General features: G+C 48.7%; 2 protein-coding genes across 3 annotated transcripts in view; one reads left to right on the top strand and one right to left on the bottom strand.

The window, feature by feature from the left end:
• Positions 1–26,456, bottom strand: part of ric8b (RIC8 guanine nucleotide exchange factor B) — a 470,590-nt gene that overhangs the window by 227,265 nt on the left and 216,869 nt on the right. The window lies entirely within an intron of this gene.
• Positions 1,167–26,215, top strand: LOC144499069 (carbohydrate sulfotransferase 1). Its single transcript, XM_078221130.1, has 2 exons — positions 1,167–1,383; positions 24,748–26,215. Exons 1-2 carry the CDS (start codon positions 1,239–1,241, stop codon positions 25,872–25,874), a joined length of 1,272 nt encoding a protein of 423 aa, XP_078077256.1. The 5' UTR covers positions 1,167–1,238; the 3' UTR covers positions 25,875–26,215.

Here is a 26,456-nt window from a genome sequence, read left to right as displayed (position 1 = left end):
CGCACTGGGCCCCTGCACTGTCAGAGTGTACACACTGTGCCCCTGCACTGTCAGAGTGTACACACTGTGCGTCTGCGCTGTCAGAGTGTACACACTGTGCCCCTGCACTGTCAGAGTGTACACACTGTGCGTCTGCGCTGTCAGAGTGTACACACTGTGCCCCTGCGCTGTCAGAGTGTACACACTGTGCCCCTGCACTGTCAGAGTGTACACACTGTGCCCCTGCACTGTCAGAGTGTACGCACTGTGCCCCTGCACTGTCAGAGTGTACACACTGTGCGTCTGCACTGTCAGAGTGTACACACTGTGCGTCTGCGCTGTCAGAGTGTACACACTGTGCCCCTGCACTGTCAGAGTGTACACACTGTGCGTCTGCGCTGTCAGAGTGTACACACTGTGCCCCTGCACTGTCAGAGTGTACACACTGTGCGTCTGTGCTGTCAGTGTATAGCCCTCTCTCAGCCCCAATCCCTCAGCCTCCCCCTCAGCCTCCCCGTCAGTCTCTCCCCCAGCCCCTCTCCCCCAGCCCCTCTCCCCCAGCCCCTCTCCCCCAGCCACTCTCCCCCAGCCACTCTCCCCCAGCCACTCTCCCACAGCCCCTCTCCCCCAGCCCCTCTCCCCCAGCCCCTCTCCCCCAGCCCCTCTCCCCCAGCCCCTCTCCCCCAGCCCCTCTCCCCCAGCCACTCTCCCCCAGCCCCTCTCCCCCAGCCCCTCTCCCCCAGCCACTCTCCCCCAGCCACTCTCCCCCAGCCACTCTCCCCCAGCCACTCTCCCCCAGCCACTCTCCTCTATATCTTCCCCTCTCTCAGCCCCACCATTGCTCTGCTAAAACAGTGTCACTGACTGAGGTTCGGGTAGTTAATCTGCCGATTAATAATTATACACGGTGTTCTGTATGATTTAAACTGTCCCTGTGATTTGATAAACTCTCACTGTATCAGGGCAGCAGTTGCTGAGTCAGTTAGCACCGGGGGTCTACACAGAATACCGGGATGTCCAATCACACAGTTAATGTTTAGATTCCCCTGCTTTATCTCAATTATTTAAAATAGAGATACAGCTGGTTCTAACTGTCCGACAGCTCTGAGAGCCAGTATAATCGCTCAGTCCTCGAGTCTGTGTTCCTGGCAGTCTGTCTGAGTGGGAGTGTTGGGCTGACAGGGTCATTGATCCCATGTCCTCTTCCTGTTTTCCAGGTGGGAGTGAGAAGATTGCAGCCGCAATGTAATATTGAGAGGATGGAGTGTTCCTGGAAAACTATCCTCCTGCTGGTCTGTGCTTCCCTAGGGATTCAGTACACAGCCATCCGATCCCTGACTGCCAGCCTCACTTCCCATTGTCCAGCCACAGAGACTGGGAGACACTGTCACTCCCAACGGAGAGGTAAGAATGTGGGAGTGGGGGGATAGAGTGGGGGGGATAGAGTGGGGGGGATAGAGTGGGGGGGATAGAGTGAGGGGGATAGAGTGGGGGGGATAGAGTGGGGGGAATAGAGTGGGGGGGATAGAGTGGGAGGGATAGAGTGGGGGGGATAGAGTGGGGGGGATAGAGTGGGGGGGATAGAGTGGGGGGGATAGAGTGGGGGGGATAGAGTGGGGGGAATAGAGTGGGGGGGATAGAGTGGGAGGGATAGAGTGGGGGGGATAGAGTGGGGGGGATAGAGTGGGGGGGATAGAGTGGGGGGGATAGAGTGAGGGGGATAGAGTGGGGGGGATAGAGTGGGGGGAATAGAGTGGGGGGATAGAGTGGGAGGGATAGAGTGGGGGGGATAGAGTGGGGGGAATAGAGTGGGGGGGATAGAGTGGGGGGAATAGAGTGGGGGGGATAGAGTGGGGAGGATAGAGTGGGGGGGATAGAGTGGGGGGGGGATAGGGTGGGGGGGGGATAGAGTGGGGAGGATAGAGTGAGGGGGATAGAGTGGGGGGGATAGAGTGGGGAGGATAGAGTGGGGGGGATAGAGTGGGGGGGGGATAGGGTGGGGGGGATAGAGTGGGGGGGATAGAGTGGGGGGGATAGAGTGGGGGGGATAGTGTGGGGAGGATAGTGTGGGGGGGGGATAGAGTGGGGAGGATAGTGTGGGGGGGATAGAGTGGGGGGATAGAGTGGGGGGGATAGAGTGAGGGGGATAGAGTGGGGGGGATAGAGTGGGGGGAATAGAGTGGGGGGGATAGAGTGGGAGGGATAGAGTGGGGGGGATAGAGTGGGGGGGATAGAGTGGGGGGGATAGAGTGGGGGGGATAGAGTGGGGGGGATAGAGTGAGGGGGATAGAGTGGGGGGGATAGAGTGGGGGGAATAGAGTGGGAGGGATAGAGTGGGGGGGATAGAGTGGGGGGAATAGAGTGGGGGGGATAGAGTGGGGGGGGATAGAGTGAGGGGGATAGAGTGGGGGGGATAGAGTGGGGAGGATAGAGTGGGGGGGATAGAGTGGGGGGGGGATAGGATGGGGGGGATAGAGTGGCGGGGATAGAGTGGGGGGGATAGAGTGGGGGGATAGTGTGGGGAGGATAGTGTGGGGGGGGGGATAGAGTGGGGAGGATAGTGTGGGGGGGATAGAGTGGGGGGATAGAGTGGGGGGAATAGAGTGGGGGGAATAGAGTGGGGGGGATAGAGTGAGGGGGATAGAGTGGGGGGGATAGAGTGGGGGGGATAGAGTGGGGGGGATAGAGTGAGGGGGATAGAGTGGGGGGGGATAGGGTGGGGGGGATAGGGTGGGGGGGATAGAGTGGGGAGGATAGAGTGGGGGGGATAGAGTGGGGGGGATAGAGTGGGGGGATAGTGTGGGGCGGATAGTGTGGGGGGGGATAGAGTGGGGGGGATAGAGTGGGGAATAGGGGATGGGGAATGAGGAATACAGTGGGGAATGGGGATGGGAATGGGAATGGGGTTTTGGATTGGGGAATACAGTGGGAGATGGGGGAATAGAATGGGGGATGAGGAATGAGAGTGGGGAGGTGGGGATGGGGAATGGGGAATGATTGTGTGTCATTTTGTTTGAGTTTGGATATAGTGCCATTGTCTTGCTCCTGGGACAATGACATTTAATTAAAACTGAGTTTAAATTTGATGGTAACATTGATGTAATTACATTTATTGTTATGTTTTTGATTCTATTTTTTATTATCAAAATGTAATTGTTTTGAATTATCTCTACCCAGAGAGGAAGCAGAGGAAGATACTTATTTATTCCCTCATAAAATATAGGCGTCGCTGGCTGGCCAGTATTTATTGCCCATCCCTAATTGCCCCTTGAGAAGGTGGTGGTGAGCTGCCTTCCTGAACTGCCACAGACCCTGAAGTGTAGGTACACCCAATGTGCAGTTAGGGAGGGCATTCTAGGATTTTGACTCAGCGACAAGTGAAGGAATGGCCGATGTATTTTCAACTCAGGATGGTGAATGACTTGGAGGGGAATCTCCAGCTAGTGGTGTTCCCAGGTATCTGCTGCCCTTGTCATTCTAGGTTGTAGAGGTTGTGGGTTTGGAAGGTGTTGTTGAAGGAGCCTTGGCAGGTTCCTGCAGTGCATCTTCTCGATGGTACACACGGCTGTCACTGTGCACCTGTAGTGCAGGGACTGCATGTTGGTGGATGGGGTGCTTATCAAGTGGGCTGCTTTGTTCTGGATGGTGTTGAGCTGCTTGAGTGTTATTAGAGCTGCATATTCTTCCAGTCAAGTGGAGAGCATTCCATCATACTCATGACTTATGTCCTGGTTGCAGAGTGGTTGGCACTGCTGCTTCACAGCACCAGGGACCTGGATTTGATTCCTGGCTTGGGTCACTGTCTGTGTGGAGTCTGCATGTTCTCCCCGTGTCTGCGTGGATTTCCTCCGGGTGCTCCGGGTGCTCCGGTTTCCTCCCACGGTTTGAAAGACGTGCTGGTTAGGGTGCATTGACCCGGAGTGTGGCGACGAGGAGAATTCCACCGTAACTTCATTGCAGTGTTAATGTAAGCCTTACTTGTGACTAATAAATAAATAGATGGTGGACAGGTTTTGGGGAGTCAGGAGATGAGTTACTTGCCGCAGGATTCCTAGTCTCTCACCTGCTCTGGTAGCCACAGTATTTATATGAGTCATAGTGGTTTACAGAATGGAAACAGGTCCTTTGGCCCAACTTGTCCATGCCGCCCTTTTTTTTTAAAACTCCTAAGCTAGTCCCAATTGCCTGCATTTGGCCCATATCCCTCTATACCCATCTTACCCATGTAACTGTCTAAATGCTTTTTAAAAGACAAAATTGTACCCATCTCTACTACTACCTCTGGCAGCTTGTTCCAGACACTCACCACCCTCTGTGTGAAAAAATTGCCCCTCTGGACATTTTTGTATCTCTCCCCTCTCACCTTAAACCTATGCCCTCTAGTTTTAGACTCCCCTACTTTTGGGAAAAGATATTGACTATCTCGCTGATCTGTGCCCCTCATTATTTTATAGACCTCTATAAGGTCACCCCTCAGCCTCCTACGCTCCAGAGAAAAAAGTCCCAGTCTATCCAGCCTCTCCTTATAACTCAATCCATCAAGTCCCGGTAGCATCCTAGCAAATCTTTTCTGCACTTTTGCTATTGTTTAATAATATCCTTTCTATAATAGGGTGACCAGAATTGCACACAGTATTCCAAATGTGGCCTTACCAATGTCTTGTACAACTTCAACAAGATGTCTCAACTCCTGTATTCAATGTTCTGACCGATGAAACCAAGCATGCTGAATGCCTTCTTCATCACTCTGTCCACCCGTGACTCCACTTTCAAGGAGCTATGAACATGTACCCCTAGATCTCTTTGCACTGTAACTCTCCCCAACACCCTACCATTAACTGAGTAAGTCCTGTCCTGGTTTGATCGACCAGAATGCATCACCTCACATTTATCCAAATTAAACTCCACCTGCCATTCGTCAGTCCACCGGCCCAATTGATCAATGGGCCAGTGTGGCTGGGTCCAGTTCAGTTTCTGATCAACGGTAACCCCCAGGATGTTGATAGTGGGGGATTCAGTGATGGTAACCCCCAGGATGTTGATAGTGGGGGATTCAGTGATGGTAACCCCCAGGATGTTGATAGTGAGGGGGATTCAGTGATGGTAACCCCCAGGATGTTGATAGTGGGAGATTCAGTGATGGTAACCCCCAGGATGTTGATAGTGAGGGGGATTCAGTGATGGTAACCCCCAGGATGTTGATAGTGAGGGGGATTCAGTGATGGTTATGCTGTTAAATTTCAACATCCTGACTCTCGCTTTATATTTGCGATTTTAAGAAAAGGCAATTGACAAACTAATGTAACAATTTCATTAACCTTTTCGCAACTCCCACTACAGCAGAACGATAAGTGCTTTTTCCAGTAATTATCTTATTCGTTCCAGTTATGGGTCAATAATTTTCCAACCCTGACTAAATGCATTCACACTGGCGAGAGACTGTATTGTTTAAACTAAGACCCAGGGGTTAGGCATTAATTCAGGATTTAAATTGAAAGCGTTATAGTGTTTGAGGATATAAGCTTTCAGTTGTTAACTTGAGAAAACTGGAAAATAACCTGCTTTTTCTTCAACCATAAAGGGAGGCAGTGACATAGTGGTATTGTCACTGGACTAGTAACCCAGAGACCCAGGGTAATGCTCTGGGGACCGGGGTTCGAATCCCACCATGGCAGATGGGGAAATTTGATTTCAATAAAAAATCTGGAAGTTGTTGTCTAAAGTCTAATGATGACCATGAAGCCATTGTTAATTATCATTAAAGAAAAACCCATCTGGTTCACTAATCATAGAATCCCTACATTACAGAAGGAGGCTATTCGGCCCATCGAGTCTGTACCGATCACAATCCCACCCAGGCCCTTTTCCCGTAACCCCAAGCATTTACCCTGCTAATCCCCCTGACACTAAGGGTCAATTTAGCATGGCCAATCAACCTAACCTGCACATCTTTGGACCTGTGGGAGGAAACTGGAGCACCCGGAGGAAACCCATGCAGACATGGGGAGAACGTGCAGACTCCACACAGACAGTGACCTGTGGCCGGAATTGAATCTGGGACCCTTGCGCTGTGAGGCAGCGGTGCTAACCACTGTGTCACCATGTCCTTTAGGGAAGGAAATCTGCTGTCCTTACCCAGTCTGGCCTACATGTGACTCCAGACCCACAGCAATGTGTGTGACTCCTACCTGCCCTCTGAAGTGGCCGAGGGAGACACTCAGTCCAAGGGCAATTAGGGATGGACAACAAATGCTGGCCTTGGATAGCAGTGGTAGTGTGGCCGAGATTCTATTTTGTATTACAGCTTGAGGCTTGATTTAGTCGAATAAAGAGTATTTTAATTGTACTGGTCAGCGCCTGTACCTGCCCCACTATCCTACAGAAAGAAAGACTTTGCGATCACTGGATGTCTCAAAAGTACTTGAAACCCAAAGCAGTTCTTTTGAAGTGTAGCAGCGGTTGTAATGTCGGAAACACAGCAGCCAACTTGTGCACAGCAAGATCCCACAAACAGCAACATGATGATGACCAGATGATCTGCTTTTGTGATATGGATCGAGGGATAGATATTGGCCAGGGTTACTGGGGATAAATCTTAGAAATAGCGTACATGAGATCTTTTACGTCGACCTGAGAGGGTGGGCGGGGCCTCTGTTTAATGTCTCATCTGAAGATGACACTGCGGCAATGCAGCACTCCCTTAACCCTGCCCCAAAGTGTTAAGCGCGATTTGTGTGTGGAAGTCCTGGAGTGGGACTTGAACCTGAAACCTTCTGACTGAGAGCTTGACATAGAAGCCGACCATTCGGCCCATTATGCCCATGCCAGTCCCTCGAAAGAGCTCTCCATTTGGTCCCGCTCCCCTGCTCACTCCTCATAGCCGTGAGGTTTCTTCTCCTCCCAGTGTGAGTATTTATTCAATCTCCTTTTGAAAGTTACGATTGAATCTGCTTCCACCACTCATTCGGGCAGCGTGTTCCAGATCACTGCACCTCACTGTCTAAAAAGAATCCTCCTCCGTTCCCCCTCTGACCTTTTTTGCCAATTATCTTAAATCTCGATGCTCTGTTTACTGACCCTCCTGCCTCATTGTTGACCTGTGGGATTAAGAAGTTCCACCCCAGCGGCCCTTTGACTAATGGAGCAAAGACAGATCTCCACGGAGCTCCTCTGCCAATCAATATCGCCAGGACTGGGTCAATACTTTCCTCTCTGGAGCCATTACTAATTTATTTACAAAAAGTAAAACCAGCCATCGAGCAGGCAGCAATTACTGAAGGTTTGACAGAAGCACAGAAAGAGAAAGGGAGAGGGACAGAGGGAGAAAGAGCCCTCAATGGGTTAATTGACACAGCGTCTAACTTTGTTCCAGTGTTTGTTCTTTGCTGTTGGTGACTGCACTTCATAAACTAATTCTCTTCCTGGCGGAGGGGTACGGAGAGGGAGGGGGGTGGGGGGTGTTGGGGAGGGGTACAAAGTGGGGGTAGGAGGGGGCCGCTTCATGAATTGGAATTTAGGATTTTCAGGATGAAGAATGGGGAAGGTGTATCGCAAGTGCGTTTTTCCACCCTGACGGTTTGTAAATACAACAGTAACATAGGTATCAAAATGCATCACGTTTCCTTCTTTATAAAATTCCGTAGCTCTGGTCATTTAGGGGGAGGCGGGTGGCATAAGTGGTATTGTCGCTGGGCAAGTAATCCAGAGACCCTGGATAATGCTCTGGGGACCCAGGTTCGAATCCCACCACGGCAGATGGTGAAATCCCCGTGTCTGCGGGGGTTTCCTTCGGGTGCTCCAGTTTCCTCCCACAGTCCAAAGATGTGCGAGTTAGGTTGATTGGCCGTGTTAAATTGCCCGTTAATGTCAGGGGGACTAGCTAGCGTAAATACGTGGGGTTTGGGGGATAGGGCCTGGATTGTCAGTGCAGACTCGATGGGCCGAATGGCTTCCTTCTGCATGGTCGGGATTCAGTGCTGTTAGAGAGGGAGTTCCAGGATTTTGACCCAGCGGCACTGAAGGAACGGCGATATATTTCCAAGTCAGAATGGTGAGTGACTTGGAGGGGAACCTTCAGGTGGTGGTTTTCCCATGTGTCTGCTGTCCTTGTCCTTCTAGGTTTGGAAAATGCCGTCTAAGGAGTCTTGTTGAGCTGCTGCAGTGCAACTTGTAGATGGGTACACACTGCTGCTACTGAGCGTCGGCAGTGGAGAGAGTGAATGTTGAAGTTGGTGAATGTGGTGCCAATCATGTGGGCTGCTTTGTCCTGGATGGTGTCAAGCTTCTTGAGTGTTGTTGGACAGATTAATATTGTTGAGATCATTAGAACTTTGAAAGGAGTTGATCAGGGAAAGAAAGAAGAAAAAGGAAAGGAAAGGCTCTTGCAATTCTACAGTTTCTGTCACAACAAGATGTCTCAAAGCATTTTTTTCTTTATTAATTTGTGGGACATGGGCCTCGCCGGCTAGGTCAGCATTTATTGCCCATCCCTATTGCCCTTGAGAAGGTGGTGGTGAGCTGCCTTCTTGAATCTCTGCAGTCCATGTGCTGTGGATTAACCGTGATTAGGGACAGTCAGCATGGCTTTGTGAGTGGAAAACCATGTCTCACAAATTTGATTGAGTTTTTTGAAGGGGTAACCAAGGAGGTAGATGAGGGCAGTGCAGTTGATGTTGTCTACATGGACTTTAGCAAGGCCTTTGACAAGGTACCGCATGGTAGGTTGTTGCATAAAGTTAAATCTCACGGGATCCAGGGTGAGGTATCTAAATGGATACAAAATTGGCTTCTTGACAGAAGCCAGAGGGTGGTTGTAGAGGGTTGTTTTTCAAACTGGAGGCCTGTGACCAGCGGTGTGCCTCAGGGATCAGTGCTGGGCCCACTGTTATTTGTCATTTCTATTCATGATTTGGATGAGAATATAGGGGGCATGGTTAGTAAGTTTGCAGATGACACCAAGATTGGTGGCATGGTGGACAGTGAAGAACGTTATCTCCAATTGCAGCGGGATCTTGATCAATTGGGCCAGTGGGCTGACGAATGGCAGATGGAGTTTAATTTAGACAAATGCAAGGTGATGCATTTTGGTAGATTGAACCAGGGCAGGACTTACTCAGTTAATGGTAGGGTGTTGGGGAGAGTTACAGAACAAAGAGATCGAGGGGTACCTGTTCATAGCTCCTTGAAAGTAGTCACAGGTGGACAGAGTGGTGAAGAAGGCATTCGGCATGCTTGGTTTCATCGGACAGAACATTGAATACAGGAGTCGGGACGTCTTGTTGAAGTTGTACAAGACATTGGTAAGGCCACACTTGGAATACTGTGTGCAATTCTGGTCACCCTATTATAGAAAGGATATTATTAAACCAGAAAGAGTGCAGAAAAGATTTACTAGGATGCTACTGGGACTTGATGGATTGAGTTATAAGGAGAGGCTGAATAGACTGGGACTTTTTTCTCTGGAGCACAGGAGGCTGAGGGGTGACCTCATAGAGGTCTATAAAATAATGAGGGGCATAGACAAGGTAGATAGTCAATATCTTTTCCCAAAAGTAGGAGAGTCTAAAACTAGAGGGCATAGGTTTAAGGTGAGAGGGGAGAGATACAAAGTGTCCAGAGGGGCAATTTTTTCACACAGAGGGTGGTGAGTGTCTGGAACAAGCTGCCAGAGGTAGTAGTAGAGGCGAGTACAATTTTATCTTTTAAAAAGCATTTAGATAGTTAAATGGGTACGATGGGTATAGAGGGATATGGGCCAAATGTGGGCAATTGGGATTAGCTTAGGGGTTTAAAAAAAAATAAGGGTGGCATGGACAAGTTGGGCCAAAGGGCCTGTTTCATGCTGTAAACATCTATGACTCTATGAGGGAGGGAATTCCAGGATTTTGACCCATCGACTGCGAAGGAATGGCGATATATTCCCAAGTCAGGATGGTGAATGGCTTGGAGGATAAGTTGCAGGTGGTGGTTTTCCCATGAATCTACTGCTCTTGTCCAACTAGGTGGAAATGGTTGTGGGTTTGGAAAGTGCTGTCTAAGGATCTTTGATGAACTTCTGCAGTGCATCTTGTAGCTGGTATATAGAACCATAGAATCCTACATTGCAGAATGAGGATATTCGGCCCATGGCGTCTGCACCGACCACAATCCCACCCAGGCCCTTTCCCCATAATTTACCCCAGCATTTACTCTAGCTAGTCCACCTGACACTAAGGGGCAATTTAGCATGGCCAATCCACCTAACCCATATATGTTTAGACTGTGGGAGGAAACTGGAGCACCCGGAGGAAACCCACGCAGACACGGGGAGAATGTACAAACTCCACACAGACAGTGACCCAGCCAGGAATCGAACCTGGGTCCCTGGTGCTGTGAGGCAGCAGTGCTAACCACTGTGCCACCATGCCGCTGCCACTGAGCATTAGTGGTGGAGGGAGTGAATGTTTGTGGATGTGGTGCCAATCAAGCGGGGCTGGTTTGTCCTGGATGGTGTCAAGTTTCTTGAGTGTTGTTGGAGCTGCACCCAACCAGGCAAGTGGGGAGTATTCCATCACACTCCTGACTTGTACCTTGTAGATGGTGGACAGGCTTTGGGGAGTCAGGAGGTGAGTTGCTCGCCGCAGGATTCCTAACCTCTCACCTGCTCTTGTAGCCACTGTGTTTATGTGGTGAGTCGAGTTGAGTTTCTGGCCAATGGTAACCCCCAGGATGTTGACAGTGGGGGATTTTACAGCCAATGATATACTTTTGAAGTCATCATTCTTGTAAGTGTGGAAGAGAGATAGACATTAATTCCTAGGCTAATGGTAAGATACTTGGTAACGTGGATGAGCAGAGAGATCTCGGTGTCCATGTGCATAGATCCCTGAAAGTTGGCACCCAGGTCGATAGGGTTGTTAAGAAGGCGTACAGTGTGTTAGCTTTTATTGGTAGAGGGATTGAGTTTCGGAGCCATGATGTCATGTTGCAGCTGTACAAAACTCTGGTGCGGCCGCACTTGGAGTATTGCGTACAGTTCTGGTCGCCGCATTATAGGAAGGACGTGGATGCATTGGAAAGGGTGCAGAGGAGATTTACCAGGATGTTGCCTGGTATGGTGGGAAGGTCTTATGAGGAAAGGCTGAGTGACTTGAGGCTGTTTTCGTTAGCGAGAAGAAGGTTAAGAGGTGACTTAATAGAGGCATACAAGATGATCAGAGGATTAGATAGGGTGGACAGTGAGAGCCTTTTTCCTCGGATGGTGATGGCTAGCACGAGGGGACACAGCTTTAAATTGAGGGGTGATAGATATAGGACAGATGTCAGAAGTAGGTTCTTTACTCAGAGAGTAGATAGGGCGTGGAATGCCCTGCCTGCAACAGTAGTGGACTCATCAACATTAAGGGCATTTAAATGGTTATTGGATAAACATATGGATGATATAGGAATAGTGTAGGTTAGATGGGTTTTAGATTGGTTTCACAGGTCGGCGCAACATCGAGGGCTGAAGGGCCTGTACTGCGCTGTAATGTTCTGTGTTCTATTATCCAGTGGGAGTCCAGGACTCGAGGACATAACCTTAAAATAGAACCAGGCCATTTAGGAGTGAGGTTCTAAAACATTCCTTTACATGAAGAATGGTTGAGGTTTGAATCTCTGTCCCACAGGCAGTGGTACAAGCGCTAACTCAGTTAAAACACTCGATATTTGAGAGTCACGCTGTCAAGGATATGCAGCCGAGATGAGTGGACGAAATTAAGAGACACATCTGTCAGGCTCTCATTGAATGGCAGAACAGATATGAGGGGCCGAATGGCCTCCTCCGCTTCCTATATCCCGCAGCCCCAGTTTCAATATTTTTATGCCTTCCTGATTTTTGGATCAAATCAGATTCTTGTACATTTTAATTAGCGCAGGAGATTGCTGCAACGTATCAAAATAAAGAACAAAGAAAATTACAGCACAGGAACAGGCCCTTCAGCCCTCCAAGCCTGCACCGACCATGCTGCCCGACTGAACTAAAACCCTCTACCCTTCTGGGGACCATATCCCTCTATTCCCATCCTATTCATGTACTTGTCAAGAAGCCCCTTAAAAGTCACTATCGTATCTGCTTCCACTACCTCCCCCGGCAGCGAGTTCCAGGCACCCAGCACTCTCTGTGTAAAAAATCTGCCTCGTACATCTCCTTTAAACCTTGCCCCTCGCACCTTAAACCTGTGCCCCCTAGTAATTGACTCTTTCACCCTGGGAAAAAGCTTCTGACTATCCACTCTGTCCATGCCTCTCATAATCTTGTAGACTTCTTTCAGGTCGCCCCTCAACCTCCGTCGCTCCAGTGAGAACAAACCAAGTTTTTCCAACCTCTCCTTATAGCTAATGCCCTCCATACCAGGCAACATCCTGGTAAATCTTTTCTGTACCCTCTCCAAAGCCTCCACATCCTTCTGGTAGTGTGGAGACCAGAATTGAACACTATATTCCAAGTGCGGCCTAACTAAGATTCTATAAAGCTGCCACATGACTTGCCAATTTTTAAACTCAATACCCCAGGCGATGAAGGCAAGCATGCCATATGCCGCCTTGACTACCTTCTCCACCTGCATTGCCACTTTCAGTGACCTGTGTACCTGTACACCCAGATCCCTTTGCCTATCAATACTCTTAAGGGTTCTGCCATTTACTGTATACTTCCTATCTGTATTAGACCTTCCAAAATGCATTACCTCACATTTGTGTGGATTAACCTCCATCTGCCACCTCTCCGCCCAAGTCTCCAACTGATCTATATCCTGCTGTATCCTCTGATGGTCCTCATCGCTATCTGCAAATCCACTAACCTTTGTGTCGTCCGCAAACTTGCTAATCAAACTATTTACATTTTCCTCCAAATCATTTATATATATTACAAACAGCAAAGGTCCCAGCACTGATCCCTGAGGAACACCACTTGTCACAGCCCTCCATTCAGAAACGCACCCTTCCACTGCTACCCTCTGTCTTCTTTGACCGAGCCAGTTTTGTATCCACTTTGCCAGCTCACCTCTGATCCCATGCAACTTCACCTTCTGCACCAGTCTGCCATGAGGGACCTTGTCAAAGGTCTTACTGAAGTCCATGTAGACAACATCCACTGCCCTACCCTCATCAATCATCTTCGTCACTTCCTCGAAAAACTCGATCAAGTTCGTGAGACACGACCTCCCCTTCACAAAACCATGTTGCCTCTCACTAATACTTTGAGAATTCATTCTATCAAACTGAGGAAGCAAACTTGACGAAAATCGTGAATTTACAGGAGGTCGGTGGTGTGGAGTGAAGATTCTGGTGTGAATGTTAAACCACATGTTGTTACTGGGGACAAGACAGTTCTTTTATTTGATTTGATTTATTGTTGTCACATGCATACAGTGCAAAGTATTGTTTCTTGTGCGCTATACAGACAGAACATACCGTTCATAGAGAAGGAAAGGAGCGTGCAGAATGTAGTTTTGTAGTCATAAGCTAGGGTGTACAGAAAGATCAACTTAATGCAAGGTAGATCCATTCAAAAGTCTGACGGCAGCAGGGAAGAAGCTGTTCTTGAGTCGGTTGGTACGTGATCTCAGACTTTTGTATCTTTTTCTTGAAGGAAGAAGGTGGAAGAGAGAATGTCCAGGGTGCGTGGGGAACTTAATTATGCTGGCTGCTTTGCCGAGGCAGCGGGAAGTGTAGGCAGAGTCAATGGCTGGGAGGCTGGTTTAGATCAAAGTGGTACAGAGAGAGAGAGAGGGCCTTTGCAATTTGAACCCAAACTGCTCTCAACTCAAGAAAGGCATTTGAAAGTTAAAACAAGAACAAACAGTACAGACTTAGCTGTGATGATGATGGAGTGAAGGATAGTGTCTGTGTAAGTGTGATGTGGAGAATTGTCAGGGTGAAGGGGAGTGGATTATTTATGTTGTCGATTTCTTTGCAGTTGATTTTCTATGAAAATTTAATGTAAATATTGAATGTCATGGAACATATTCACCTCAGCAGACTAAATTTAAAAAATAACTGCAGTGGCTGGAAATGTGAAGTAAATTGATTAATATTGACAGACTGAGCTTAGATCCTTCATTTGACTGATCATGAAATCTGATGTGTGAGTTTTGATGTGTGCCTCTACAAAGGCACCATGCCCTTGTAGAGCATCTTTAACATGGTGGGAGGCACATGGGCGGCACGATGGCACAGTGGTTAGCACTGCTGCCTCACAGCGCCAGGGACCTGGGTTCGATTCCCGGCTTGGGTCACTGTCTGTGTGGAATTTGCACATTCTCCCCGTGTCTGCGTGGGTTTCCTCCGGGTGCTCCGGTTTCCTCCCAGAGTCTGAAAGACGTGCTGGTTAGGGTGCATTGACCCAAACAGGCGCCAGAGTGCGGCGACTAGGGGATTTTCACAATAACGTCATTGCAGTGTTAATCTAAGCCTACTTGTGACACTTATAAATAAACTTAACATGGAAAACTTGCTGGGAATATGAGAGATCAGATAACCAGAGGTTTGGTCAAAGAGGGTGGCTTTAAGGAACGTCTTCACGGAGGTGGAGAGTTTTATGGAGGGAATTCCTGAGTGTGGGACATAGGTGACTGAAGGTACAGCCGCCAATTATGGGATGAAAGTTGCTCATCAGAGGCCCAGGGTCAACAGGAGAGAGTTTGGGGTGGGGGTAGGATTGGGTTGTATGTGGGTAAGGTGGCCATGGTACTGGACAAGGTTACGGAGAGGGTAGAGTTGGGAAGTGGAGTAAGGTGTTGGATGAGGCCCTGGAGTAATTTGGAAAGAAGGAATGGGAATTTTAACATCAAGGTTTTGTTGTCCCAGGAGCCAATGTCGCTCAGTGAGCACAGGGACTGATGGATCAGCTGAATTTGATACGAATTTTCTTTATTCATTCATTTGTGGGACATGGGCGTCACTGGTTGGCCAGCATTTATTGCCCATCTCTCATTGCCCTTGGAGGGCAGTTGAGAGTCAACCACATTGCTGTGGCTCTGGAGTCACATGTAGGCCAGACCGGGTAAGGACGGCAGATTTCCTTCCCTAAAGGACATTAGTGAACCAGATGGGTTTTTCCGACAATCGACAATGGTTTCATGGTCATCAGTAGATTCTTAATTCCAGATTTTTTTTTATTGAATTCAAATTCCACCATCTGCCGTGGCGGGATTCAAACCTGGGTCCCCAGAACATGAGCTGAGTTTCTGGGTTAATAATCTAGCGATAATACCACTAGGTTATCGCCTCCCCTGGAGGCTATAGGATATAGACATCAGAGAGTTGGACAAACTGAGATTAGGGAGGGGGGGGGGGGAAGAATCACCGGATGGTGATCAAGGAGAGAACTCTAGTTAATTATTTTAATCCTTCCTGTCTCCAAGTTATGATCATCTCTGCAGCACTCTCATCGTAGAGCAACTAACAACACGGAGGCAGTGACTGATCCCGGGAATTTGCTAACCTCTATAGCACCGTGCAGTGTTAGGTTGTCTGTTTACTCTTGGAGCCATTGGAGGAGATTGCCAAAGATGTTTCAGGGAATTGTCCTTGGGAAAGCAGTGGGACGTTGGACAATGCACTGAGGACCAGGCATCCGATCCCAGGCTGAAATTTCACCAGCTGGCTTTAAACTCATCATTAACTCTTCTTGTAATTGGTCAACATGCAAAAAAGAACATGCCTGCAAATCTCTAGTGGTCTGAGAAACCAGTATGAAATAGAAAAACCTGCTGAAATTATTTTCTTCAATTGCTGTAAAGTGTTTGAGGTGATCAGATTCCCACTATTTCCCATGTCCATTTGGCCCTTCCTCCATTATCCCATACCCTCTCTCTGAGAGACCTCTTCCTCAGTCCCACTCTTCATCATCCCGTACCCTCTCTCTGAGAGAGTTCTCCCTCAGTCCCACTCTCCATCGTCCCGTACCCTCTCTCTGAGAGAGTTCTCCCTCAGTCCCACTCTCCATCGTCCTGTACCCTCTCTCTCTGAGAGAGTTCTCCCTCAGTCCCACTCTCCATCATCCTGTACCCTCTCTCTGAGAGAGTTCTCCCTCAGTCCCACTCTCCATCGTCCTGTACCCTCTCTCTCTGAGAGAGTTCTCCCTCAGTCCCACTCTCCATCGTTCTGTACCCTCTCTCTCTGAGAGAGTTCTCCCTCAGTCCTGTTCCATGCACTTTCTCTGCGATGATTACATTTTTGTTCTAACGATTGGTTGAAATTTGTCTCACTTTTGGTTCCAGTGGTTGTTGTCTTGTGATCAGAGACTCCTATAGGCCGTGTCTAAGGTCAGAAAGGATCTTGCTGTGATTATTACTGGGTATTGCTGGGTGGATTTTTTTGTGGTTTATTCCAATACCTACAAGTCAGAGTTTGGGTTAAACTGAGAGGAAATTTACCCACCAGAACTTAGCTGTGGCTTGGTGGTGATAAATACACAAGGTGCCACTTTTTACATTGACTCATTGACCCAAAGCCTCCAGAGGGTGATTTGCCAATTGGGTGTTTGGATGGACAATGTTCAGATTGTGGGCCATGAAATCAGTAATAATCTAGAGATAGCTAATAACTGAATCTGGTGCCAATGGGTTGCCGGGAAACTGAGATTGCTGGAGATAGATCTTGCTCACACTAAGTTTAATCTCACATTCTCTGCAAGAATTCTGTACTATTATAACCCATGTAGAAATTGACAAATTTTCAAAAATTTCCTAGTGGCCCATAATTGCATGGCAAGCTTTCTCATTTTAAGACTTTTACTGTAACAAACTGACTAAAATTACTATTGACCAAACATTACTTAGTTGGGGCAGTACGGTGACACAGTGGTTAGCACTGCTGCCTCACAATGCCAGGGACCCGGGTTCAATTCTGGCCTCGGGTCACAGTCTGTATGGAGTATGCAAGTTCTCCCCATGTCTGCGTGGGTTTCCTCCAGGTGCTCCGGTTCCCTCCCACACTCCAAAGATGTGTGATTTAGATTGATGGACCATGCTAAAATTGCCCCTTTGTGTCAGGGCGATTAGTAGGGTAAATACATTGGGTTACAGGGATAGGACCTGGATGGGACTGTTGTTGGTGCCGGCTTGATGGGCTGAATGGCCTTCTTCTGCACTGTAGGGATCCTATGGGCAATACACTAACCTACAGAAAAGATATCCATCCCTCCACCCCTTATCTTAACACAATAGGAAATCTCATGCACTGTCTTTGGACATGAAGTCCTGCGTTAAAGTCCAAAGCTTCTCCTGACGCTAACAGGATCCCTTCTCTCTGCTTCCTGAGGGTGAATCTTCCAGTGCCCGTTTAGACCAATTCCCTTTTACTGAGCCCTTTGAACATAATTAAATGGACTTCCTGTTCCCTGGTGATTCCATGGTCTTTAACTCTTCATAGTCCTTTTTCCCACAAGCATTGGTGTCATCTTCACCAGCCTCCAAGTAGCGGTTAGTCCTTTTCTTCTGCCTGGCATAGCAGCACCTGTTGTTGGTCCTTTTCCCCAAAGCTCAGTCTGATTGCCTTCGAGAGTCTGTGAGTAGAGCCTGAGATTGCAAGGAGTACAAACGGCTGGCTTCTCCTTTAGGAGAGCGCAGGGTCGCTGAGCGGAGACTGATAGCCAAGTTCCGCACACATGAGGACGGCCTCAACCGGGATCTTGGGTTCATGTCACACTATCTGTAACCCCCACAGCTTGCCTGGACTTGCAGAATCTCACTGGCTGTCCTGTCAGGAGACAATACACATCTCTTTAACCTGTCTTAATGCTCTCTTCACTCACATTGTTTATACCTTTAAGACTTGATTATCTGTAAAGACTCGCATTCCAATCATTATTCTGTAAGTTGAATTTGTGTCTCTGTCTGCCCTGTGAGCAGATCTCCCACTCCATCTGACGAAGGGGCAGCGCTCCGAAAGCTAGTGGCATTTGCTACCAAATAAACCTGTTGGACTTTAACCTGGTGTTGTTAAACTTCTTACTGTGTTCTCCATTAGGTCCAGGTGTTTAAAGCTAACCACTGTGCCACCGTGCCACACCAACCAAGTAATGTGTGGTCAATAGTAATTTTAGTCAGATTGTTACAGTAAAAGTCTTAAAATGAGAATTATGGGCCACTAGGAAATTTATCTCACTTTTTAAAATATATCAATCTCTACATGGGTTATAATTGTACAGAATTCTTGCACAGAATGTAAGATTAAACCCAGGTGTTAAAGTTTGCACCTGATTTTCAATAGGGTCTGACCCAATCCCCTGTTGTTGGGCAGGTTCAGTACAATTCCACGCCATTCCCTCATTATAGGGCAATCTTACCTTAAATTAAAAGAGACGGTTTAAAACATAACCATCTCGTTAAGTCTACTGGTCACAACAATACAAAAGTACATAAACAATTTAATGATCTTGTTGATTATCTTGGGTACCATTAGTTTTTTTTGTAATTCATTCAACCATGATGAGTTTGTATGTGTTTTATTCTCAATGGCCGAGGAGACAGTTTTATTGAGCAGAGATTGAATGAGCACATCCCTTAATCTTGCCGCGTTGCGGATTTTAACAAGGGCTCAAAACCACCTCAGACTCTCCAACACATGTGATTGGATAGTGGAAAATTCCATGAAGGCTATCAGCTATTGGAGCAACAGAGTGTCCCGATTCTCAGCGAGTTCATCCAGAAGTGAAGCTTCAACCCAAATAGAAACTGCTGGAACAACTCCAAAGATCAGACAGCATCACGGGTTCTGATGATAAGTCATTGGGCAAAAACATTATCCCTACACCTCCCTCCCTCTCTTCTCTATCTCCCTCTCTCTCTATCTCCCTCTCTCTCTATCTATCTCTCTCTCGCTCCCTCACTCTCTCTTCACTGTTCTCTATCTCTCTTCTCTCTCCTCTATCTTTCTCTTGCCAATCCTCACTCTCTCTTTCTCTCTCTCCCTCTCTCCTCCCCCCTCTCTCGCCCCTCGCTCCCCTCTTGCTCCCCCCTGCTCCCCCCGCTTCCCCCTGCTCCCCCCCAGCTCCCCCCTCGCTCCCCCCTCGCTCCCCCCTCTCTCCCCTCGCTTCCCCCACTCCCCCCGCTCCCCCCTCACTCCCCCGCTCCCCCCTCGCTCCCCCCCCTCGCTTGCCCCCTCTCTCTTCCTTCCCCCTCCCCTCTCCTCTTGCCCTCTCCCCCTCCCCCTCCTCTCCTCTCCCCCTCCCTTCTCCTCTCCCCCTTCCCTCTCCTCTCCCCCTCTCCCCCTCCATCCCCGCTCTCACTACCACCACCCCCCCCCCTTTTCTGACTTGCTGAGTGTTTCTAAGATTTTCCGTTCTCTGTTTCAGGTTTCTCACACTCACACTATTCAGACCTTTGTTTCAAAAAGCAGATCTTTATTTCAGAGTCCAGCCCTGGGGAAGGTGTTGTTCTACCCACCGGTGTTTGGGATACAGTTTCAGAGTGACCCGCCCTCGGTGCCCCTCTGTGTCAGCGGGACAGCCCAATGACCCCTTTGTCATTTTGAATGGGATTGAACCCAGGGAACAGTTTTGTTTGTTGCTGAACCTTCCTCCTTCCAACTTGCCCAGTGGAGTCAATGTGACATTGGGTGATTAGTGAGCTGGAGGAGGGGAGGTCTCGGTTTAGACCTCCATGTTTGCCTGCTCTTCCCAGAATTCCCACTGGAATCAGCGAGTCGCAGCCACGGTCATCCTGCTGCCCACTGACAATCAAAGAAATATTCTCCACACACTGCGCAGAATAATACATTTTAAAACCCGGATGGTGTGACTGCGAATGAGTAAAATATTAGGGAGAGGGTTGGGGATAATGAAACCCAGAGGTAGGGTTTAGGAGAGGAGGGATTTCCTTCACGGAATTCTCTCATTCTCTGAGGAAACAACAGACCTGGAGAATGAAGGAAAACAGCTTGCGGTTATATCTGCTTCTTGGGCAGCTCCTTGGGATCCAGGCTGATTTGCTCCCATCTCAGTGTGACAGGTCCTGAGACGGCGGAGAATTCCCCCCCCCGCCTCCCCCCCCCCGGACTCTGCCACACGCGGGAAAAATGGTGCTTGAATTGTTGGGTCGATCGGTTGTTTGGATGTTTCTGTGATTCCTCCCACCTCTCAACTTCACCTCAGCATGTTCCCGTGAAGTTTCTTGAGGTGTCTGCTGTATTCCCAAACGAACCTTCTCCATTTTGGTCGATCACAGGCCAGGGACTCCCAGGAGTCAGCGGGGATGTTTCACCTCTTTAAAAACCTCCCTGGACTGGTTTGCCTGTCCATTGGGAATTTCGCAACTACAGGGTGCCCCGACATAGGAACTTAGGACAGTGGTGGGTAACCTGCGGCCTGGGGGCCACATACCACCCACCCGGGTTTTGTATATGGACCCACCAAACATTTTGCTGACCGTTGCCCATGCATAGGGTCACCACATTCCACTGATTTCCATCCATGTAATAAGATTGAGATCGGGCTTGTCCACTAACCGGGACCCCATGAATAAAATTAAATACATTTAACACACGCCGAATATTTCATAACACGTTATAGAAAATGCTTCATCATTTATATATTAATGGAACTCTCATCAATTTCAAATGGTAAAAACAAAAGAAATATTGACACTTTGGACACAGAGGGAGCACACGGCTCTCACAGTCAATGTTGTGAGCAATCAGCACCCACCTCACTTCACTCGCCCTTGCTTTACGTGCGAATCACTTCAACCACTCCGGTAGGAAAAAAAATCTACGCAGACGGAAATCAACGGAATGTGCGGCATAGATCAGCTAGATAGCCAATATCTTTTCCCAAAAGTAGGAGAGTCTAAAACTGGAGGGCATAGGTTTAAGGTGAGAGGGGAGAGATACAAAAGGGTCCAATTTTTTCACACAGAGGGTGGTGAGTGTCTGGAACAAGCTGCCAGAGGTAGTAGTAGAGGCGGGTACAATTTTATCTTTTAAAAAGCATTTAGATAGTTACATGGGTACGATGGGTATAGAGGGATATGAGCCAAATGCGGGCAATTGGGATTAGTTTAGGGGTTTAAAAAACAGGTGGCATGGACAAGTTGGGCCGAAGGGCCTGTTTCCATGCTGTAAACATCTATGATTCTATGATTCATTAATATGAGATGACTCATTAACTCTGTCCCATTATGCAGGATGAAATCTGAAATATGCTCTTTGCTCTGATCAACTTCACAATGTGTTGTTACAGGAAATTGTCCCAAATACATTCCATAACATTAGCCAAAGCAAAGGTGGTAAATCCACATGAAGATTAAAGTTCCCCATGATTATGACTTGGCCATTGTTACAACATCCTCTTATTTCTTGCTTGATACTCGATACAACAATATAGCTACTGTTATTAGTTACTATTGAAGGTTTTTGGGGGCAGGTGGGAATGTGGGGTAAAGGTTACAATCTTAGAATCCCTACAGTACAGAAGGAGGCCATTTGGCCCATCGAGTCTGCACCGACCACAATCCCAGGCAGGCCCTATTCCTGTAACATATTCACCCTGCTTATCCTCCTAACACTAGGGTCAATTTTAGCAATCAACCTAACCCGCACATCTTTGGAGTGTGGGAGGAAACCGGAGCAGCCGGAGGAAACCCGCGCAGACACGGGGAGAATGTGCAAACTCCACATAGATAGTGACCCAAGGCTGGAATCGAACCCAAGTCCCCTGGCGCTGTGAGACAGCAGTGCTAACCACTGCGCCACCGTGCCGCCCCACAGTCATTATCTTATTGAATAGTGGAGCAGGCTCAAGGGGTTGAGTGGCCTACTCCTGCTCCTAATTTGTCTGTTCACATGAACCGTTATGGGGGCTACCAGAACATTCCGTCCCTCGTATTTTTCTTTTCTCCAACAATTCTGAATCTGCTTTCTGCTGTTTCCAAACCTAGATCCTTGTCACTACTGTTCTTATATCATCCTTTATTATCAGAGCTATCTCCCTCTCCGCCCCCACTCCCCATCCCCTTTTCCATGTTGTCAGTCTTTCTGAAACATCAAGTATCTTGGAATATTTAATTCCCACTTTAGTCACCGTGCATCCACATCTCTGTAATGGCTATGAGAGCAAAATTAGCTTCAGAAGAACGGTTCCAGGGATGAGGAGGAACTTTAGTTACGAAGACAGATTGGAGAGGCTGGGACTGTTCTCCCTTGTGAAGTGAAGGTTGAGAGGGGGTCTGAAAGAAATGTTCAGAATCATGAAGGGTCTGGACAGAGGAGATGGGGAGAAACTGTTGAACTGTTAGCGGAAGGATGAAGAACTAGAGAGCACAAATTTAAGGTCATTGGTAAAAGAAGCATTGGAGACACGAGGAAAACCTTTTACACACAGCGAGAGGTTAGGATCTGGAATGTACTGTCTGAGAGTGTGGTGGAGACAGATTCACACAGTGAGTGGTTAGGATCTGGAATACACTGTCTGAGAGTGTGGTGGAGACAGATTCACACAGCGAGTGGTTAGGGTCTGGAATGCACTGTCTGAGAATGTGGTGGAGACAGATTCACACTGCGAGTGGTTAGGATCTGGAATGTACTGTCTGAGAGTGCGGTGGAGACAGATTCACACAGCGAGTGGTTAGGATCTGGAATGTACTGTCTGAGAGTGCGGTGGAGACAGATTCACACAGCGAGTGGTTAGGATCTGGAATGTACTGTCTGAGAGTGTGGTGGAGACAGATTCACACAGCGAGTGGTTAGGATCTGGAATGCACTGTCTGAGAGTGCGGTGGAGACAGATTCACACAGCGAGTGGTTAGGATCTGGAATGTACTGTCTGAGAGTGCGGTGGAGACAGATTCACACAGCGAGTGGTTAGGATCTGGAATGTACTGTCTGAGAGTGTGGTGGAGACAGATTCACACAGCGAGTGGTTAGGATCTGGAATGCGCTGTCTGAGAGTGTGGTGGAGACAGATTCACACAGCGAGGGAGTTGGATCATTATCGAAAAAGGAAAGATTTGAAGGGTCGCGGGAAAAGGTGGGCGAGTAGCACTGTGAAGGGCCAAATGGCCTTGGTCTGTTGTGCAGTATCTATTGTGTCATTAATTTGTCTACCTGCTTATGAATGCTTCAAGCAATCTGATAAAGCATCTTCCATTTGAACAATTTTTTTACCATTTCTCTTCACTGATGCAATCTGACCATCGATCTTCCTGACCCTCCCCGTCACTCTCTGCTAACCGTTACTCAAATCGCTACAACGATCTGCACCCTCAGCATTTCTCTCTGAATTTCCCCTCCCCTGAACCTTGCAGGCTCTCAGAGCTGGAGTGGGGTTGGACATGAACTTCTGATCGGTGAGGGTGAGGATGCTACCACCTGATATGGGAAGTTTCCTGTGTATTGGGCTTCTGAAAGGAGACAGGTCCAGTTGGGAGGTTAGGAACAAACCCCAAGAGGAAATGAGTCGATATCATTACACCCGGAACACGTGGTACTCGATCACCATGGAATCCCTACAGTGCAGGAGGAGGCCATTCGGCCCAACGAGCCTGCACCGATTCTCCAGCAGATCATCTTACCCAGGCCCTGTTGCCGTAGCCCTACGTATTTACTCCACTAATCCCCCGGGGACACTAAGGGGCAATTTAGCATGGCCAATCCACCTAACATGTGCATCTTTGGACACCTGAAGTAAATGATTAACAGGTAGAGTTATAGTTAGGGTGTGGAGGCTTTGGGGAGGGTACAGAAAAGATTCACCAGGATGTTGCCTGGTATGGAGGGCATTAGCTATGAGGAGAAGTTGGAGAAACTTGGTTTGTTCTCACTGGAGGTTGAGGGTAGACCTGATAGAAGTCTACAAGATTATGAGAGGCATGGACAGAGTGGATAGTCAGAAGCTTTTTCCCAGGGTGGAAGAGTCAATTACTAGGGGGCACAGGTTTAAGGTGCGAGGGGCAAGGTTTAAAGGAGATGTATGAGGCAGATTTTTTTACACAGAGAGTGGTGGGTGCCTGGAACTCGCTGCCTGGGGAGGTAGTGGAAGCGGATACGATAGTGAGTTTTAAGGGGCGTCTTGACAAATACATGAATAGGATGGGAATACAGCGATACGGTCCCCAGAAGGGTAGGTGTTTTTAATTCAGACGGGCAGCGTGGTCGGTACAGGCTTGGAGGGCCGAAGGGCCTGTTCCTAAGCTGTAATTTTCTTTGTTCTTTGTATAGGATCATAGGAAGAGGAATAGGCCAATCAGCCCATCGAGGCTGTTCCGCCATTCAGTAAAGTCATGTCTGATGGGACATTTCAATACCTTTACCCGTAGTATTCCCATAGCCCTCTGCCATGCTGTTAATCCGAAATCTAACACTCTCTACCTTAAACTGACTTAGCTGCCACAGCCCTCTGGGTTAGAGAATTCACAACCCTCTGTGTGAAGACAGTCTGATCTTTAAACAGAGCTGCAGGGAATGTGTAGCTAGTTATTGAGTCAGATGGTTTAAGGTGCTGGGGGGTAGGTACAGAGGAAATGTCAGGGGGAAGTTTTTCACACAGAGGGTGGTGGGCGAGTGGAATCGGCTGCCGTCAGTGGTGGTGGAGGCAAACTCAATAGGGTCTTTTAAGAGACTCCTGGATGAGTACATGGGACTTAATAGGATGGAGGGTTATAGGTAGGCCCAGAAGGTAGGGATATGTTCGGCACAACTTGTGGGGCCGAAGGACCTGTTTTGTGCTGTAGTTTTCTATGTTTCTATGTTTCTATATTCCACAGCCAGCCACAACACCAAACCGATGGCCTCTCCTCTGTTTTGTTGCAGGTTTGAGTCGCTGCTCTGAGATGTCTCACCTGCGCAGGGAAGCCAGAAACAATGACCGGACACCCGACAGGAAGCACATCCTAGTCTTTGCCACCACCAGGAGTGGATCATCCTTCCTGGGTCAGTTATTCAATCAACACCCCAACATCTTTTACCTGTTTGAGCCCCTCTATCACGTGCAGCAGGTGTTTGCAAACTCCAGCGTCAGATTGAGGAACGTGGTGGACAGACGCGCCCTCCTGGGGGCTCACAGGGACCTGCTCAGCAATCTCTACGACTGCAACCTGAACTTCCTGGAAAACTACATGAAACCGGCGCCCAGGGACCACGAGACCACGGTGTTCTTCCGCCGGGGCGCCAGCAACGCTCTGTGCGAGCCCCCGCTTTGCCGTTTGAGTCAGAATTCGAAGGAGCCTCTTGAACACCTCTGCGCCAAGCAGTGCAAGGCGCTGAACCTCACCTTGGCCTCTCAGGCTTGCCAGGCGCGCTCACACGTGGCGATAAAAACGGTCAGGATTCCTGAGGTCAAAGACCTCCGTCTGCTGAGCGAGGACCCCAGGCTCAATCTGAAGATCGTCCACCTGGTCCGAGATCCCCGGGGGATCCTCGCCTCCAGGATGGGAACTTTCACGGATAATTTCCGGGCCTGGAAAATCTGGAACGCCACCGGCAGGAAGCCACGCAGCGTGGATCTGTCCCAAATAGCGACCACCTGCAACGACCTCCTCAACTCGGTGGGAACGGGCTTCAGCAAGCCGGCCTGGCTGAGAGGGAAGTATATGTTGGTGAGGTATGAGGAACTAGCCAGAGAGCCCATCAAAAAAACCGCTGAGATTTACCATTTCATCGGCCTGGATATGGACAGTCAGGTTAAGAAATGGATCCTTCAGAACACCAGGGGAACAAATGGTGCAATGAGGAATTATAAATACACAACCACAAGAAACTCGACAGCTACTGCAGAAAGCTGGAGACTTAACCTTTCCTTCCAGATAGTCCAGACTGTACAACACCTCTGCAATGGCACTCTGTTCCAACTGGGCTACCAACTGGTGCACTCACTGGAGGAACTGCGGAACATCTCCAACAGCTTGGTGGAATCCAAGACGTTCGCCCCTTTCCTGTAGCCACTTCCTCCCTGACTACCTTTCCAACGGTCATCCGAGAGTTTCCTGAAATGGTGGAGTTTCCAGGGGGGATAGGTGGAGCCCACAGGAGGGGGAGCTGGGAACTGTGGGGTGGAAATTGGCTCGAGTCCGTCAGCGAGCCTGAACTAAGTGCGCTGCACTCCAGAGGTTCAGGTCACACCTGGAATTGTGTCCCCGCCCCCAGGCTTCCTGCCCCTGGCCTGTGGTCTCCAGTCAGACTTCTGAAGAAGCTCACCCAGACCCTGGGAGCAAAACTGGGCTGACTGAATCCCTGGTAGTAACACCGATCAGGGGAGAGAGGGATTAGGAGAGAGAGAGAGAGAGAGCGAGGGTGATTAGATGGCAGAGGGAGAGGGGTGATGATTAAGGAGTAATTAGGGGAGAGGGAAAAGAATTAGGAAGGAGAGAGGGACAGAGAGAATGATGAGTAGAGGGAGGGATAAGAATGGAGAGCGAGAGAGTAGATGAGTTGGAGGGAGAGATAGGCTAAGTGGGAGATTAGAAGTATTTATGGATATTAGGAGGGAGAGAGATTGAGGTGAATAGGAGGAAGAGACTGAA

Source organism: Mustelus asterias, chromosome 9 (assembly GCF_964213995.1).
Source record: "Mustelus asterias chromosome 9, sMusAst1.hap1.1, whole genome shotgun sequence".
In the NCBI taxonomy this organism is placed as follows: Eukaryota; Metazoa; Chordata; class Chondrichthyes; order Carcharhiniformes; family Triakidae; genus Mustelus; species Mustelus asterias.
The sequence above is the reverse complement of the archived record's forward strand: the minus strand, read 5'-3'. Positions and strand labels throughout refer to the sequence as shown.

Bases quoted from the DNA above. Each gene is read 5' to 3' on its own strand.
- LOC144499069 (XM_078221130.1), top strand. From the start codon at position 1,239: ATGGAGTGTTCCTGGAAAACTATCCTCCTGCTGGTCTGTGCTTCCCTA. The intron at 1,384-24,747 runs GTAAGAATGTGG...GTTTTGTTGCAG, and splicing joins CTGTCACTCCCAACGGAGAG to GTTTGAGTCGCTGCTCTGAG.